This window comes from Puma concolor, chromosome B1, assembly GCF_028749965.1.
Source record: "Puma concolor isolate L17-30 chromosome B1, mPumCon1.1.hap2, whole genome shotgun sequence".
NCBI classification, from domain to species: Eukaryota; Metazoa; Chordata; class Mammalia; order Carnivora; family Felidae; genus Puma; species Puma concolor.
This window is the reverse complement of record NC_141670.1, coordinates 166,168,639-166,187,717: the sequence shown is the minus strand read 5'-3', so window position 1 is coordinate 166,187,717 and position 19,079 is coordinate 166,168,639. Positions and strand designations below refer to the sequence as shown.

At 41.2% G+C, this 19,079-nt stretch overlaps 1 protein-coding gene and 1 pseudogene across 5 annotated transcripts in view; one reads left to right on the top strand and one right to left on the bottom strand.

The window, feature by feature from the left end:
- Positions 1-1,168: 1,168 nt before the first annotated feature.
- LOC112859041 (small ribosomal subunit protein eS21 pseudogene) lies at positions 1,169-1,728 on the bottom strand (annotated as a pseudogene).
- Positions 1,729-10,006: 8,278 nt separating this feature from the next.
- The window catches only part of OCIAD1 (OCIA domain containing 1), a 28,440-nt gene continuing 19,367 nt past the window's right edge, over positions 10,007-19,079 (top strand). For 2 of the 5 annotated variants that reach the window (XM_086705101.1, XM_086705100.1), the window contains exons 1-3: positions 10,245-10,395; positions 11,449-11,511; positions 11,915-11,995. In XM_086705101.1, the coding sequence (XP_086561227.1) occupies positions 11,454-11,511; positions 11,915-11,995 (139 nt within the window). In that variant the 5' untranslated portion in view covers positions 10,245-10,395; positions 11,449-11,453. Of the gene's footprint in view, positions 10,206-10,244; positions 10,418-11,448; positions 11,512-11,914; positions 11,996-19,079 lie in introns of those variants that run through there. The other 3 variants (XM_086705102.1, XM_086705104.1, XM_086705103.1) reach the window with 3 other exon arrangements.

Genomic DNA, 19,079 nt, shown 5'->3' with positions numbered 1-19,079 from the left:
CACCACGGAAAGGTAAGGGTAAAAGCGTGTTTGAAATAGGTCTGAAAGAGTTTAGGAGAACAGGAATTGGAGACAGAAGTTTAGACAATTCTTTTAAGGAGTTTTGCCATAAGTGAGCCAATAAATGGGGATGAGGGGGTGAAGAGAAATTTTGTTAAAATTTAACAATGTTAAATTTTAAACAATGTTAACATACCTACTGTTAAAGGTATGAGAATTATAGGTCATTTATAAACTGATGGGAAGTTTTTCAACAGTGAAGGCAAACCAAGGATGTGGGAGAGAGCGGGTAGAACTGCTGAGGGGATGTCCTTGAGTAAATGAGAGAGGATAGGATCTACTTCACAAGCGTAGGGCTGGTCCTGTATGGGAATCCAGACAGAAGATCTGTAGTAACAGGAGGAAAGACAGAATATGTGGGCACCAATGCAGGTAAGCAGGCGGATGTTTTCATGAGCCTGCAGTTTCTAATTCCATCTACTAAAGGCCCTTTTAAGGAATATTAGAACACTTTTCTATTACATACACAAATCGCTTTAGTTACATAACTAAACATTTTTTAAAAAGCCTAGTATACATGACACTGTTGATGTAAATATGGCAGGGGTCTTTTCTTGCAAGGAATAGTATTGTGGGTGAAACAGGTAAATAATGGTGGTGTGGTAAGTGTTATCAAAAAAGGCATATGAAGATGCTGCAGGAACGAATACTGAGAAAAACAGTAAACAGAATTTTCAGAGTATATAAGCATGCAGCCAGGACTGATTTCCTATGGTTTCATATTCTGGGTCAGCAAGCTTTTTAAATTCTATGATATAACATTGTAAGAACGTGAAAATTCTTATTTCCTACACAGACAAATAAGTAAGTGCTGTGTCTTTTGGTCATTTTTAAGTTGATATAGGGAACTGGCCTGAAGGTGATAATACTTTAGATTTCTAGCCTGCACACTTCTGGCATCTAGATACCAAACTTGCTTCCATCTCAGAAAGTACTTGGCCCCTGAATCAACCTTCCTTCCTCCCTCTCTCTCCCTCCTTCCCTCCTTCCCTCCCTTCCTTCCTTCCTTCCTTCCTTCCTTCCTTCCTTCCTTCCTTCCTTCTTCCTTCCTTCCTTCCTCTCTCTCTCTCCCCCCACTTCTCTCTCTCTGGGCTTTTGCTATTTTTTTTATGGCAAATATCCCACCTCCGTCATCCTCTCCAGTCAGAAGTTCTTTGAAATGATGCCGTTGGCCTTGGCCAGTCGGAGGATGGAGTCATCTGACTCACCCATCCTGCAAATGGCCCCACAGATAGCACAGGTTTTAAACTGGCCGTTGAACCTGCCTGTTACCTTCTCGAAGTCCGCCATGTTCGTCTGGATGGATGCGTGGTCCTCGGCGCCCATGATCCTATTGCTGAGGGAGCATTTCCATGGCATGTACAGGTCCACCAACTGGTCGGCCTCATTCTGCATGTCCAGGGCGCGTCTGCTGCTGCTGCGACCAGCACGAGCACAGAAACCCTTGAATCAGTTTTAAAAACATTTTTTTCCATATGACACTTTTTCTTAAGAGGAACTCATGAATGATTACATATTTACAGTTGGCTTAAATTTTAAACATTCGGTGGGAGTTTTAAAAGAGATACATTATTTTAAACTTGCAGAGAACAAAACTTTAAGACCCTAGGAGTCATTATAAAGGGAATTGTTCTCTTTGTTTATCCAATCTCACAAAAACAAACAAACAAAAAACTTTCAAAACTGAGAGTGGCATGTAGGACCCAGCTGCAAAAATTCAAAATCAGCTACATGCAGCTGCATTCTGGTTCCCCTCATTTGTCTAACAGCTTTTAGTGGGTTCTGTAAGTGACGTTAGAAAAGGCACAGCAGATGTGTAAGATGGCTCCTGCCATCTAAAGCGGGGGGGGGGGGGGGGGGGGGGGGGCAGATGGTTCTCTGATTGATTGACAGCCTGAGGAGCCACGACAGCAAGGGTCATCTCTTGTGGAGGGTTTCCCCCTCCTCCTTCCTGCTTCTGCCTACAAATGAAACTTTCATACAAGAAAGAAAAGCAGGGGATGGCTAGGAAGAAAGTCTTTCTCTTCAAATATACATTGTAGTGAAAAGATTCTCAGCAACAGAGTTACTTAGATGTGGAAAAAATTCTCCTTCTCTAACTTTTGACAAAGAGTCGACTCTTGGCATGGTTATAAGAAAGTAGACAAATTCAGGTTTGAACGCAGAACTCAGGATACTGGAGATAGAGCTGAGATTAATGAAAGAACAAAGAAATGGTATAATTGGGATTTTATCAGCCCCAAAACAGCATTGATGAGAACTGGAGTATTTCATCCCTGGAAGCCCTATAGTGCCCTTAAAAATAAAGTGCTTGTTTTAAATTTTAATTAGAGAGCTGGACAAAGTGTTTGAGGCTGTTAACCAGGAATTAATGGTCTAGGCCACATCATCTGTATGCTTACTCCTCTCTCTTTTTTTCAAATTCCTTTCTAGTACCTCAAATCCTTAAAAAAGTAAAAATCAACTCACACTGATTGCATGTAAACTAAATGCTGGACCCTGTGCTAGGTGCTTCTTATAACTTTGTATGACTTAGGAGCTCAGAGATACTGTCTTTTCTTACATTCATGTAAGTATAGAAACATAAACCCCTAATTATTGATGTTTCTCTTCATCTCTTCTGCTAAAAGGGAAACCAAGTACAAAATGTGCGCCAGGAAAATATGTCCAAGCATAATTTCAGATGCATGCTAGAATCCCAAGTTTCCTGAAGTTCCTTCAGACCAGCACTAGAAGAAATTCGCATGGTCACAGATACAAGATTTCTCTGCAGAAGAGACTCAGGAGTGGTAATGTGTTTGCAAGGAAGAGCTGGGGGGTAAATTGTCTCGAAACTTCTGCCAAAAACTATGCTTATTTGGGGTCACCTGCCAAATCTGCCCGTGAATTCACATCGGCTGGGAAGCCTGCCTTTTAGAGGGCCTTCAAGAAGTGCCTTATTGTGATAAAAATCTGAAAACTATAGTGGACTTTATATGCGAGTAAATCTAGACTTTACTCCTGAGGCTTGTGAACTAAACTGGGTTCTGACAATGTAAGGAACAATCTGGTTACCTCCTTTCACTCTTACATGTTGTTTCTTCTGCTCTTTGTAAATCCCTTAGATTCCTACTCCAATGGCTAGGAGGAATCAAACTGTGGAACTAGCCTGTAGCTCCGAACCCGAAGCAACCCCAAACTCTGTCATCTTTCCTTTCATTTCCCATAACCTCCATTTTCATGACGACAAAGTCTTTGGTGGTGGTGATGTAAAGCCACCAAGTATGAAATATTTACACTGCACTGTCTGGTCAATGTTATATTCTTCCTGCTCTCCCACATAGATAACTTTATGTACAACTGTGCTTTCACAACGTGGCAACTGCCAGGGTTCTTTGAGAACCCTAACTTTATGCCTACTGCCCGTCTTCACTCTTTTCCTACTACAATTCCGTTGCCTATCATTTCAGACATTCTCTTGCCAATATCCCCAACTTCCTTGTCTTCCCGTCACAAATATATAAACAGGTATTTTGTACCTTTTATTACTTTCTTCCTCCTTGTTTCAAAGGATGGGTCACTCCTCCCGTTTATACTTATCCATCAACCTATTCACTATCCCCTTTCTCCTCAGAAATTCTATACATGTCCCAACTTTTTTTACATCATGGAAAACATAGAAAAATGACAATATTTGTGCTATTCACTAGAATAAACTGGAGGGGATTGAGGCATCTATACAGGAGATATATATGTATATATGGTAAATATATACACACACATCTATTTATGTGTTTGGGTGTATATTTATTATGGTATAATTACGATAAAATACAAAATACAAGGGGAGAGAACAAAACAAAATATTGACTCTATTTGAATAAATATTAAATTGTATAAAATCCCCATATAATATCTTTTAAACTTGAACTTGCTTCTCTAAATGTAAATTTTATTTTTTATTTTTTTAACTTCATTTATTTTGAGAGAGACAGCACAAGTGGGAGATGGGAAGAGAAAGGTGAAGAGAGAGAATCCCAAGCAGGCCCTGTGCTGGCAGCACAGAGCCCGACACAGGGCTCAAACCCACGAACCGTGAGATTATGACCTGAGCCACAACCAAGAGTCAGAAGGGGCGCCTGGGTGGCTCAGTCGGTAAGCGTCCGACTTCAGCTCAGGTCATGATCTCACGGCTGGTGAGTTTGAGCCCCACATCGGGCTCTGTGCTGACAGCTCGGAGCCTGGAGCCTGCTTCGGATTCTGTGTCTCTCTCTCTGCTCCTCTCCCACTCACACTCTGTCTTTCAAAAATAAACAAACATTGGGGCCCCTGGGTGGCCTAGTCAGTTGGGCAGCCGACTTCGGCTCAGGTCATGATCTCGCGGTCTGTGAGTTTGAGCCCCGCATCAGGCTCTGTGCTGACAGCTCAGAGCCTGGAGCCTGTTTCAGATTCTGTGTCTCCCCTCTCTGACCCTCCCCCGTTCATGTTCTGTCTCTCTCTGTCTCAAAAATAAATAAACATTAAAAAAAATTTAAGAAAAAAAAATAAACATTAAAAAAATTTTTAAAAAAGTCAGATGCTTAACTGACTGAGCCACCCAGACAGCTCTAAATGTAAATATTAGGTTTAAATTTGAAATGGCCATACAAATTTCCTGACTTTTTAGCGATTATTTCTTTGAATTTTTTTTTTTTTGGAGTTTGTTTATTTATTCATTTTTAAGTACTCTCTACACCCAACATGGGGCTCAAACTCATGGCCCCAAGATCAAGGGTTGCATGCTCTTTCACCTGAGCCAGCCAGATACCCCCTTTTTTGGTAAAGGTTATTGGTAAGTAATGAATTCTTAGTAGCTCTCATTAATGAGAAATTTAGAAGGTAATAACCTTTCAGTGTTTACTGAAATTTTATCTAATGACTCTTTAACCGTTTTCTTATCTTTCATTAACAAACATAGCATGGAAGTGTCCTGTCATAATCCCAGTGAACTTTGAGTCCAAATGAACTTTGAGACGTTAAGTATACCAAAATATCGATGAGTTCTAATTTGCATGATTTGAGCAGTCCACCTGCAGCCCACCTGGACGTCAAGAACTCACCAGACATGTGGAATTAATTTGAAGACTGAGATTTGGGGCTGCTGTCTGGGGCTATTCCTTGGAGCTACACCCACCAGGAGCCCCTGTCCTATCTCCTTGGGTCTCTCCTCTGCTAGTTGCGCCTTAGGATGCCTGCCATGCTCCCTGGGCATCGAAAGAACATAAATATCTCCGGCAGCATCTAGGGCCCCTGCCCACAGTGTGCAGCAATGTGCCCTTTGACTAAATTTTCTGCCATTTAGGGTGAAGAAGAGCTGAAAGATGCCCACCACGCTCATCATCTGTGCATCCCATTAGACTTTAGTCCGTACCAGTTACCCTCAGAGGACCTCAAAGAAGGTTGCTCGGCTACAGGCAACTGGCCTGTGGGCTCTGCCCATAGCTCATCCTGAAGGCTCAATGGATCATAGCTGTAGGCATACCTATAGCATATTCACAGAACCCAGTTGGGAAATCTGCCTTAGGCTATGAATTACCCCTTTTCACTCCCATATTTTCTTTCAACTCTTCTTTATTGGCTCTTCCCCTTTAACAATTATAGTTAAGTCTCTATGGAATTCAAAGAAAAAACATAAACTAACCTTCATCCACTCTATATTTTCCCTTTAGCTACCACTCTAGGACTTCTTTCACTCAACAACTAAGGTTTGGGAAAGCAGAGTCACACTTTTTTCCATATTATTCCCACTCTTTTCTAAACCCACTGCTATCTAGGTATGACACTGCTTTTTGCAAAAGTTATAAATAACCTTGTTGCTGCACTTAATGGATAGTTCTCAGTCTTTATCAGCATTTGACATGAGTGACTATTCCTTCCTTCTTGGAACATTCTCTTCCTTTGGCTTCTATTACATTGCATTTTGAGCAATAAATAGGTGTTGAACGCTGGAGAGTCTATGGTGAACAAATAAGACACGATCTCTACCCTCATGGAGCAAAAATGGATATATGCTCAACAATAATTGTGATTATGGAATTTCAAGAGTTCATCTGAGAAGACAAACTTTTTCTTGACACTGAAATTAAGGAGGAATTTATTACATGGGTTTCATGTATTTTTTCATTTTTATTTTATTTTATTTTATTTTTTTTAGTTTTTTTAACGTTTATTTATTTTTGGGACAGAGAGAGACAGAGCATGAACGGGGGAGGGGCAGAGAGAGAGGGAGACACAGAATCGGAAACAGGCTCCAGGCTCTGAGCCATCAGCCCAGAGCCTGATGCAGGGCTCGAACTCACGGACCGTGAGATCGTGACCTGGCTGAAGTCGGACGCTTAACCGACTACGCCACCCAGGCGCCCCATTTTTATTTTATTTTAATTATTTTTTTTAATGTTTATTCATTTTTGAGAGACAGAGCATGAGCGGGGAAGGGGCAGAGAGAGAGGGCGACACAGAATCTGAAGCAGGCTCCAGGCTCTGAACTCTCAGCACAGAGCCCAACGCGGGGCTCGAACTCACAGACTGTGAGATCATGACCTGAGCTGAAGTCAGACGCTCAACCGACTGAGCCACCCAGGCGCCCCTTTTCATTTTTATTTTAGAGACAGAGAGAGCACACATACAAGTGGGGGGGGAGGGGCAGAGGGGAGAGGGAGAGAGAGAGAGAGAGAGAGAGAGAGAGAGAGAGAGAGAGATTGGGAATAAGCATTTCCATGCTGAGTGCAGAGCCTCATGTGGGGCTTGATCCCATGACACTGGGATCATAACTTGAGCCAAAATCAAGAGTTGGATGCTTAACTGACTGAGCCACCAGGGGCCCCCGTGGATTTCATTTTTATGAACTAATGACCACCCTCAACAATTCTTTTATAATTAATTATTTTTTTATTTTTTTAATGTCTATTTATTTTTGAGAGAGAGAGACAGAGGGTGAGTGGGGCAGGGGCAGAGAGAGAGGGAGACACAGAATCTGAAGCAGGCTCCAGGCTCTGAGCTGTCAGCACAGAACCAGACACAGGGCTCAAACTCACAAACTGCGAGATCATGACCTAAGCCAAAGTTGGACGCTTAACCGACTGAGCCACCCAGGCGCCCCTTAATTTTTTTAAGTTATGTCTAACAAGCAAACATTCTTATGGTGACATTTCATTAGACCTTAGTGCAGGTATTTTGAAGTGACTTGACTTAATTTAATCCAAACAAACTTATTTCTGGTGATCTCACAGTTCAAAATTAAAGCACCAAAGTTCTGAATTTGCTAATAAATCCTGTAGCCTCTATCAATTGTGAGTCAACTTCTAGTATGACTTTGGATTTTACCCAATTTATGCTTGAATTCTTTGGTTGTTGCATCACCCGTTACAAATAGACCTAATAACTTCTAAATGCCAGCATAGAAAATGACAGTTTAGCTTGAATACTTAAAATCTTAATTTGCTACCACAGAAAGAGCACCATACCTTTCATCAGCAGAAATCCAATTTATCAGTTGATTTGATTGCTGAGAAATATGTGGGCAATAGGACATATACTTACCAAAATACCATGTGCCATGTGTTAGGCTTGCCTCAGTAAATACAAAGAAAATGATGTAACTGGATTCTGGGATCTTACAATCTAGTCAGAAAGCAAAGATCAGATTTTGCTTTAGCATAAAGCTCATTCAGTATGTCTTCTAATTTGTTTCTTTTCTTATAAAAATGTACTCAACAGGGGCGCCTGGGTGGCTCAGTCGGTTGAGCGTCCGACTTCAGCTCAGGTCATGATCTCACATGATTTGTGGGTTCAAGCCCCACATTGGGCTCTGTGCTGACAGCTCAGAGCCTGGAGCCTGTTTCAGATTCTGTGTCTCCCTCTCTCTCTGTCCCTCCTCTGCCCACACCCTGTCTCTCTCTCTGTCTCTCAAAAATAAATAAACATTAAAAAAATTTTTTTAAATGTACTCAACAAATTCATTAAAGAAATATTTATTGATTTCATACTATGTGCCAATCATTTTGGTGTCCGTCAGGATCCTACTCTCATAGATCTGTTATTTTAGTAAGTGGAGAGAGAAAAGCAAGAAAAAAACAAATAATTATTTTAGATCATAAGTGCTATGAAAATAAATATGGTAGCAGGGAGTGACTGGGGTTCTATTTTAATAACCAAAGAAAGCGTCTTTGATGTGGTGACATCAGCTTCGATCTAAGAAGCCATGTGAACACCTGAAGAACAGTGTTCTAGAAGAGAGAACAGCAAGTACAAACCCCCTGGGCCTACTCTCCGCTTAGCATTGTCCCAGAAACAAAATGAGTATTAATTGTTAATATTGAATATCTTAGGAATATACTTGGAAGTGTATAGATTCATCAGTAAAGGTCTCTGTCCCAAAAGAGTTCCATTAACAGAGACAGACAAGCAAAAAATCACAATACAAAGCAGATCTACGTTGGAATGATGGAAGTATGTACAAAGAAAAGAGGTGCTAAGGAGGAGGAGTGATTAATTCTCTGTGGTGTGCTTCAGGGAAGGCTTTATAAAGGAAGTAATGTAAAAGCAGGATTTTGAAATACAACAGGGTGGACCAGGCAGGGGAGAGGGTTAAGTTAGGGGGAACAGCATACAGGGACTGTGAGTGCAAAAGGCCACAGGCTTGCTTTTCTTCTTTCTTTCTTTCTTTCTTTCTTTCTTTCTTTTTATGTGTATTTATTTATTTGAGAAAGAGGGAGACAGAGCATGAGTGGGAGAAGGGCAGAGAGAGAGGAGGGCACAGAATCCAAAGCAGGCTCCTGGCTCTGAACTGGAAGCACAGAGCCCCACGCGGGGCTGGAACCGTTAGATCATGACCTGAGCCAAAGTCGGGCTTAATGGACTGAGCCAACCAGGCGCCCCAGGCTGTTTCTTATTGAACACTGCAACAGAAGAAAGTGAGGCTCAAGAGGACAGAGGCCCAGTCATGACGGGCCTTATACTCCGTGCATGACGGGAGCCATCAAAAGGTTCTAAAGAAGGAACCACAGGTTTGTGTTTTAGATGGATCACAGTAGGCTGTCTCTCTTAAATATTCCTGTGGGAGAATAAATATAGGGCAGCTCTACAGGCAGTGGAAAGGGTGAAATGAGGACAGTGGCAGAGGGTTTCAGAAAGAGGTAAGAAACCAGAGGTTGTTCGGAGTTGATGAAACAAGAACAGGTAGAGTTAACTGTTCTCTGTCGAGTCACCGGGAACTTTCAGCATCTGGCTCACAGTAGCACCCAGTAAATATTTGTTAAAATGAATACATGAATGAATGTCGCCTGTCCGATGAACAGAAGTCACGAGCCCCCCAGAGACTCTTCCATTAATAGAGAACCGTTGGGTGCTTGTCTGCTTTCAGACGTGTTGCTTTAATCCTAACAACCCTATGAGATGGGTGTAATTTCCACTTTTCAGATGAGAAAAATCTGAGGCTCAAAGAGGTACTGTACCACGCCCCAGGTTCTAGAACTAGTCGGCAGCTGAGCTCAAAACACCAAGACACATAGCCAAGTACGCATGCTTAATAATTACTTTCCACCACTTTCAAAGAATGAAATAAATTGTGTAAAACCCCAAACCAGAGAAATCCAAGAAAAATCGGTTATCTCAACTAGGGGATAAGAAGGTGTTCCTGAACTTTCCCGTCAGCCGGTCACCGGAAGATGACAGGTGCGTCACAGGAGCCTGAGGCCCAACGTCCCGCGGCAGTCAGGAAGGGGGCGGGGCGGGACTCCTGACCCGCAGTGGTGGCGCGCGCAGCCGCACTGTAGCTCGCGAGCGCCGCGGCCTGGGGGTGAAGGGAGGAGGGACTAGCAGAGGGGCCGGTACCGACAGGCGCCCGCACCGGCGTCTACTCCGAGGCAGCTAGCATTTGGATGCCGCGGGGGGGGGGGGGGGGGTGTCTTGACGTCATTTCCTTCCGCAGGTCGCCAGTGCTTCCGGGTCGCGGTCATTTTGATCCCGTATTTGGGTGACTTCTTGGAGGCCAAGTTGCTGTCTGCTCCCCACCCCCCTACTCTGCTGCGGTGCAGCCCCGCGCGCCTTCCCCTCTCTTGGCCTTTCCAGGCCTTCTGCCCCCGATCGCCCGGACTCGCCGCGCCGTCGCTCGCCGCTGTCGTCAGGAGGTGGGTGAGGTGACGCAAAGAGCCCCCATGCCGCCCCAACCTACCCACTCACCACCTCCGCGCGGCCAGCCGCTATCCTGCACCTTCCGCCATTTTCCCGCCTGCGAGGGTTGGCGGATCGCGCGTTGGCTCTCGGGCTTCGGAGTGCGGGTGCCCCGGGGAGGCGAGGGAGTGATTCGTGGTGACGAACGTGTGTACTAGGGTGTTGGCAGGTGCCAGACGTCGATATGGTGGTGGGGGATGGAGTGCGGGAACCGACGTTAGGCCGACGAGGGTTCAGTTCAGGGGTCTTAGGGGGATTAACAGGTAAAAATTGTGTTGTCAGCGTGTCCTACCTAGGGTTTCTAGGTGGTATGCAGTTAGAGGAAATCAGGTTTCACTTTTAACTTAATTTTTGTTGCAGGATGGAAGTAGTCTGTTTAGCAGACTTCATGTATCCTTTTTTTCTTAGCCAAGGGATTGACATGTAGGTTTACCGAGTGAGTGAAATATGCAAGGGCCTCAGTTGCTATCCTAATCGTAATGCCATTTCCCATTTTTATGTAAATGGTTTTTAAGATGGAATAATCATCCTGTGTGAGCACTTTATCAAATACGCAGTTATCGAATCTGTTTGTCTTTTAAGTCTTGAGGAATGGGTTAAAAAAAAAACCAGTAAATAAAAATATATATGTTCTTGAAATGTTTGCCCAGGGAGCGAGAAAAGTTTGGAGAATACAGAATTTTCTGTTAGCTTTTAACCCTACGGAGAAGGGTGTGACGTCTTTTGTTATTCAGCTTTTGTGGAGTAGTGCCTTGTGGGAGAGGTTGTATCTTCCCCGATGATTATTTCATTTTTTAAAAATGGAATCCCAGAAATGACTTCTGAGATTTTTTCCTCTTCTATGTCTGGAAGGTTTAAAACATAGGATAATGTGAAATAACCAGATTCAGGAGGGAAAATGTGTCTTTTATCGATATCCTTTTATATCTTAATTTGAGGTAATCTGTTGATAAATATTTATAAAGGCCCTATTGTTCTTTTTTCAATTAAGGGACCTAAGATGAATAATCAGTTCCAAATTAGTTAATAGGTCTGTGACTTTTTTATTTAGGTGACTATTTTTATTACATCAAGTACTTCAGATGTAGTAGTGTTTAGTAAATATTTGTTTCTTGATTGCCATGTAGGCTAGTGATTTTACTATCTTAATTTATTTTGGTATATCTCATCATTTCTAATACTTAACTGTTTTTGATGCAGGAAAGATGAATGGGAGGGCTGATTTTCGAGAGCCGAATGCAGAAGTTCCAAGACCAATTCCCCGTAATTATCAATATTAAATGTTTGTATTTAGAAGCACTTTCCATGTAGAAAAGTTCCCTGCCTTGAATAATAGCAACTGGACTGGCTGCTTGAGTATGTGACCAGTGCAGTCACACACACTTGGTTGAATGATGTGTTGCCATTTGAAGTTCTTAATAATTTGAACAGTGGTTCCATATTTTCATTTTGCACTGGACCACCACATTATGTAGCTAGTCCTGATGAGTAAATAATAGCACTAACTCCTGTTTGAAGACAAAGTTTGTTAAAAGTTTACAAGCCAGTTGTTTCATTACTTCGTTTAAAAAAAAGAGTGTTTTGTTAATGTCCAGACTAAATTAAATTTTTAGGCTTAGCTTTTCCATGAGCACTTTAACGTTTGCCAATTTTTCTTGGTACAAAGACATAGGGGCTGATTACATTCCAACCGAGGAAGAAAGAAGAGTCTTCGCAGAGTGCAATGATGAAAGCTTCTGGTTCAGATGTAAGTTAAATTTTCTAATCAATAAAATGTGACCTTTTTAAAAAAAAACACCTTTTTTGTAATCTTTATTTGTTTTTGAGAGAGAGAGAGAGAGAGAGAGAGCGCGCGCGCACACGATCAAGTGGGGGAAGAACAGAGAGAGAGGGAGACACAGAATCCAAAGCAGGCTCCAGGCTCCAAGAGGTCAGCACAGAGCCCGACATGGGGCTCAAGCTTACAAACCGTCAGATCATGACCTGAGCTGAAGTTGGATGCTTAACTGACTGAGCCACCCAGGCGCCCCATGACCTTTTTTTTAATGTTTATTTATTTTGAGAGAGAATGCGTGTGCACACACGAGTGTAGGGCGCAGAGAGAGAGAGAATTCCAAGCCCTTCTGTGCTGCCAGTGTAGAGCCAGGCGCCGGGCTCAATCTCATGAACCTGGAACCGAAATCAAAAGTTGGACACTTAACCAACTGAGCCACCTGGGCGACCCCAAAATTTGACTTTTAGTACCTGAAATTATTTTGACTTCATATGGAAAAAATTGGCATGCTTTTGGTATGGTATGATTATTGCTAAAAGAGGTTGATCAAAGAAAATGAATTGTGTATGTTTAAAGTAATGTTTAGAAAGTTTATTCAAAACTATGAGTTAATTCTGTTGGTGACAATAATAGCTAGCATTTACTGAGTGTACATGGATTATATAAAAACAACCCAGTAAGATTGATAACTATTACCCTCACCTTACAGATGAAGAAATTAAGATTGAGAGATGTTAAATGAATTACCCAGTGTTACACAGCTGATCAGTTGTTATGTCTGGACTTGAAGCCAGGTCTGTCTGAGACAGAAGCTTGGGATTTTAACTCTTAAGATTCCTAACTTACATGATAAAACCTAGTCAGTTTCCACTTTATCATTCTGAAATGTCACACTACTAGCGGATTTTTGACTAGAGACCTTATATGTGAGGATTTTGTTTTTTAAATACAGGGATTATACGGGGCGCCTGGGTGGCTCAGTCCGTTGGGTGGCGACTTTGGCTCAGGTCATGATGTCATGGTTTGTGGGTTTGAGCCCCGTGTCCGGCTCTGTGCTGACAGCTCAGAGCCTGGAGCCTGCTTCCGGTTCTGTCTCCCTCCCTCTCTGCCCTTCCCCTACTTCAGTACTCTCTCTCTCTGTCTCTTTCTCTTTCTCAAATACCAACATTTAAAAAAATAATAAATAAGTAAATAAATACAGGGATTATGTTGAAAGCGACAAAACAGAATCTTACTTTGGAACAGAATCCTAGAGTTGCTTCATCTGGTCACTGAAGTCCTTTCAGATAAAGTAATTCTACCAAAAAAGTAGAAGGGAATTTTAGAAAGGGAGGTAACTTAAATAATTAAAGAAGATGTATATTTTCACCAGTTGGCCTGGCATTTAAATTTTATGAGACCTAGTCTTTGTCCTAAAGTAGTTTTTTTTTGTTGTAATTGAGACAATGATAGCACATGAAACACTTAGGGAAAGATTAAGTACATGATGACTGTAGGAATTTTAAAAAATGACTGTAGGAATTTTAAAAAGGGATGAATTGGGGGCGCCTGGGTGGCGCAGTCGGTTAAGCGTCCGACTTCAGCCAGGTCATGATCTCGCGGTCCGTGAGTTCGAGCCCCGCGTCGGGCTCTGGGCTGATGGCTCAGAGCCTGGAGCCTGTTTCCGATTCTGTGTCTCCCTCTCTCTCTGCCCCTCACCCGTTCATGCTCTGTCTCTCTCTGTCCGAAAAATAAATAAACGTTGAAAAAAAAAAAGTTTAAAAAAAATAAATAAATAAAAAGGGATGAATTAATTGGAGTTGATTTAACTAAAAAAGGCCTTAGTAAACAAATGAGTGTTAACAACTAGTAAGACTTGAGGTAAATGAAGAAGAATGTTGGAGGAACATTTAGATGAAAGGAATAGTGAACAAAGGCAGAGTCTACAATAACTTGATCTCTATTGGAGACTTGAGGTTGAACTGATTGGAATAGAGATCTTTTGCTGGGGATAGAAAATGAACATAATACCAAGAAGTTAAAGATTTGGTTCATTATATTCTTTCGGTTTTAGGGCCAAGGGGTTGGTTTGTAAGTTTTTTTAAATTATTTTTTAATTTAATTTATGTTTTTAGTTTATATCCAAGTTAGTTAGCATATAGTGCAACAATGATTTCAGGAGCAGGTTCCTTAATGCCCCTTACCCATTTAGCCCATCCCCCTCCCACAACCCCTCCAGTAACCCTCTGTTTGTTCTCCATATTTAAGAGTCATCTTATGTTTTGTTCCCCTCCCTGTTTTTATATTATTTTTGCTTCTCTTCCCTTATGTTCATCTGGTTTGTAAATTTTTAAAAGGAAGATTAGGTACCAGGGTTGCAGGACAGGTTAGAAGGATAAGTTGTACTTTGTGAAATCTGTTACGAGCTTTTGAAATTGTATCAGACGTACAGTCAGTGAGGAGATGTCATTGATTGTGGTGTCATTTGGACTAGGGCAGGTGGGATGGCATTGGAAGATTTTTTAAGTTTATTTATTTATTTTGAGAGAGAGAGAGGGGGAGAATCCCAAGCAGTCTGCACTGTCAGCTTAGAGCCTGATGTGGGGCTTGAACTCCCAAACTGTGAGATCATGACAAGTCGAAATCAGTAGTTGATGACCAAGCCACCCAGGTGCCCCCTGGAAGATTTTTTTTTAAAGGATACATAACATAGTTTTTAAACAAACTGACAATAGGGTGTATTAACTTCAGATGTCCAAATTAGGAGACCAACTAATGATGGCATTACTGATTAAAAAGTACTTTGAGAGAGTTCCTGTTGGAAGGAGGAAACAAATTTAGTTGCACTTTGATTTCCTGCTGTAACATTTGATTGTGGAAGATCTGTAAGCAACTAGAGAGAAGCAAAGGAGTATGTGAGAAATTAGGGTTTGAGGTGTGTTATATTAGTGAATTCAAGGAATTAAGTATAGAAATAAAAGAGTAAAACTGATAATAGTACCTGTCATGTAGTTAATATGTAGGAATGGTAGAATACATGATCAATTTGGGTAGTACCCATGGGTAAGGGAACAAGTGGTGGTAAAAGAATTAACAAAGACCAAGAAGATAATAGGAGCTCTCATAATCTTATGCCTTTTGTCTTCAGTCTAATATTCAGAGACTTACAGAGCTTTCAAGCTAGAAAGAACCTGAGTAAGAATTAGATGATGATGCATCTGCAGATGAGAAGAATTGTTTTAGATTCATTGTCATCATGGATCAAAGACCTGTAAAAGGTTTTCACGGCTCATAGTTTGGGAATAATTTCTCTGGGAACATAATTGTACTCTGGCAACATATATTTTATCTTTGTAGATTGCATACAGTAGATAAAGTGATCTGTTTTCAAGTCTGTTGTTGACACAGAATTAAGGAAAAGACCAGTCTGGTACATGGGGGTTTGAGATCATTGTAATGTTAGGCTCATGGCCACATGGCTACTACGGTGTCTAGATAGATTTCTGGATGATAAATTCATGTTCCTGTACAAGTTTAACATTCTAAATAGCTCTAACAGCATTATGCTGAAAGTATTGAAGAACAGTGATCAATAGGCAGAGTACTCATATATGCCTGGCTGTTAAAAGTAGGGCATGTAGTGTATGAATAATAGAAGCCTCAGTAATTCTGTGTATTAAAACAGATTAATCACAGGGTGCCTGGCCAGCTCTGTTGGTAGATAGAACATGTGACTCTTGATCTCAGGGTTTTGAGTTTGAGCCCCACGTTGGGTGTAGAGACTACTTAAAGTCTTAAAAAAAAAAACCCAGTAATCACAAGTTAGAAAGCATGTAATAAGGAGAGGCTAAAACCCAGGTCGTTAGTTATATACCATATATGAGTTACTGGGAAATTACTGAATAATTTATATTAGTACATTAATAATGATTATTTTTTTTTTTATTATTATTTTTTTTTAACGTTTATTTATTTTTGAGACAGAGAGAGACAGAGCATGAGGAGGGGCAGAGAGAGAGGGAGACACAGAATCTGAAACAGGCTCCAGGCTCTGAGCTGTCAGCACAGAGCCCGACGCGGGGCTCGAACTCACGGACCGTGAGATCATGACCTGAGCCGAAGTCGGATGCTTAACCGACCGAGCGACCCAGGCGCCCCTGTGATGATTATTTTTAAAACAGAGATAGGCTAGGTGTTGCATATTGTAATAACATCAAATATAGAAAACAGAACCTTGGCTGTAGCCACAGATGATAGGCAATTCAGTGTACAATTACCAGGAGAACTAACAGTCATGCATCAGGGAGTTTTGTACATTAACATTTGTATCTTATAAGGACGTGTGTGTTTAACATATGTTAAATATGCAATATGTGATGTTGTTAACGTATAAATGAATTCATGGAATCCATGTTACTTTGGGGAGTATCATCTTATGTCCAGTGATTTTAAAAAAAAGGTGTGATGAAAATAGGAATGGGTAGAAAAAGTACTTACTAAGGTAATTTTTACATAATTTTTAGATCAATTAAATATATTCATCTTGGTTTAAAATTAGATTTGGTCTAGGGGTCATTTTAAAGTGTAGCTATGAAGGGATCTTACTTCTAGTTGCTTGACATTGTGGCCCTATGCACTAACAAAAAAATGGCTATACCCCTGCCCAAACATACAGGTAATGGAAGAATATACATAAGAGGTCAGTTTAGTGTGTATTACATGTTACAGTAGTTCTAAGTCTCTGGTATTATTGAAAAGATGTATGAATTCATACTGGTTTTATGTATCATTTATGGATTTTGTGGATCATATACATGTGTTCTACTGGTTTTCAAATGAAACAGTATAGTGAATGATGAGTATAGACTTTGGTCCCTTGTCTGGATCCAAATCCCAGCCCCATCACTTATTTATTAGCTATGAGATTTTGGGCAAGTACCTGATGCCTGTATGCCTCAGTTTCCTTATCTGTGAAATGGGGATAACAACTCATTTCATGGGATTATGGGGATTAATTCAATTTATTTTGTAGGTGTTTTCTTTATTAAATGGTTAATGCTACTGTGATTAATGAAATAAAAGGTTCAGTTGGGTACTATTATGAATTTAATGTGGCATTTTGCTATTGTAAGAGGAGAATAGTTTAAGGAATTTTAGGAGTCCTTGTATTGGATATGGTTGGGACTGTGGTCATAATGCAAAATAGCTTTCAGTCAGCAGTATTATTCATTTGCCAAAAGAAACAGATTATTATTATTTTTTAATGTTTAATTTTGAGAGAGAAAGCGTGTGTACAAGGGAGGGTCAGAGAGAAAGGGGGACAGAGGATCCGAAGCTGGCTCTGTGCTGACGGCAGCTGATAGCAGTAAGCCTGATGTGAGGCTCCAGCTCACAAACCTTGTGAGTTCATGACCTGAGCCAGTCAAGACTTTGAACTGACTGAGCCACCCAGCTGCCACTTGACACAATAGAGCAAATAGAGCAAATAGAGTTGCGGGAGTTGAGGGAACCATAGCCTGAGGGCCAGATCTTGAAATAGGAGTCATGCACCGCAGTGGAATAAGGCCATGGACCAGGGAGCCAAGAGACTTGGGTTTTAGTTTCAGCTCTACCACAGACTACCTATCTGTGTTGCTTTGGGCACATGACTTACTCTTCTGAGTATCCCTTTACTCCAGTTAAAGACTAGAAATCTCTGAAGTCTGTTTCAGTTTACCGTTCCCTTTTACTGTGACAGAATACGTGAATTAGACCTTAATTCTTTTTTTTTTTTAATTTTTTGAATTATTTTTGAGAGAGAGAGAGAGAGACACTGAGCGTGAGTGGGGGAGGGGCAGAGAGCATGAGACATAGAGTCCAAAGCAGGCTCCAGGCTCCGAGCTGTCAGCACAGAGCCCAATGTGGGGCTCAGATTTGTGAACCACAAGATCATGACCTGGGCCAAAGTCGGACGCTCAGCCAACTGAGCCCCCTAGGTGCCCCTCTTTTTTTTTTTTTTTTTTTTTTTAAGTTTATTTATTTTGAGAGAGGGAGAGTGTGAGTTTGCACTAGCAGGGGAGGGACAGAGAGAGAGGGAGAGAGAATCCCAAGCAGCTTCCAAGCTGCCAGTGCAGAGCCCAACATGGGGCTTGATCTCACCAATGATGTGAAATCGAGTCAGACTCTTAACCCACTGAGCCACACAGGCGCTCCAGAGAGACCTTAGTTCTAAACCGTTATCCTTTATAACATTAAAAGAAGTTAAGAGATTTATGCAAAGACATAGTGGTGAATGGCAAAACTAGTACTAGAATCTTTTGTTTTTGTTTTTTTTAACGTTTATTTAGTTTTGAGAGAGACAGAGCACAAGACGGGGAGGGGCAGAGAGAGAATGAGACACAGAATCCTAAGCAGGCTCCAGGCTCTGAGCTGTCAGCACAGAGTCCATCGTGGGGCTTGAACTCACAAAGTGTGGGATCATGACCTGAACCGAAGTTGGACGCTTAGCCAACTAAGCCACCCAGGCGCCCCAGTACTAGAATCTTCTTAACCAAACTTACTCTTGGCATTATACCATGTTGGCCTAAGGACAGTGAAATGGGGATAGCATTGTCCTTTGTAGAGACGGCCAACTGACTCAACACTTTTTATTCTTGTATGATTCTTGAATCCTTCATGTTGCAATTCTTGAATCAAGCTGAAGGAAAAGAATGATTACAAATTGTACTGATGCAATAATTAAAACGGACTTATCTTTCAAAAAACTTTAAATGAAAATACCTGAAGGTATTTTAATGAATCTTAAAGCATTTTTCTAGCAAAGGTGAAATCCATTTGTAAGTAGTAGACTAGGGATTCAAACCTTAGGGTTCCTGCAGATTGTTTCTGATGGCAAAGCTAATGCCCTCTTCTAACTTTATGGATTTTAATCATGCAATCTCTAATAATTTGAACATCTTAATTACCTTAGTTCTTAAATTGTTCATGTATTCTAGATCAGAGTTGAACAAACCATAGCCTAAAAGGGCCAAATCTGTTTTTGTATGGCTCTGGGCTGAGAATAGTTTTTATGTGTTTAGTTTTAAATAGTTGAAAAAAA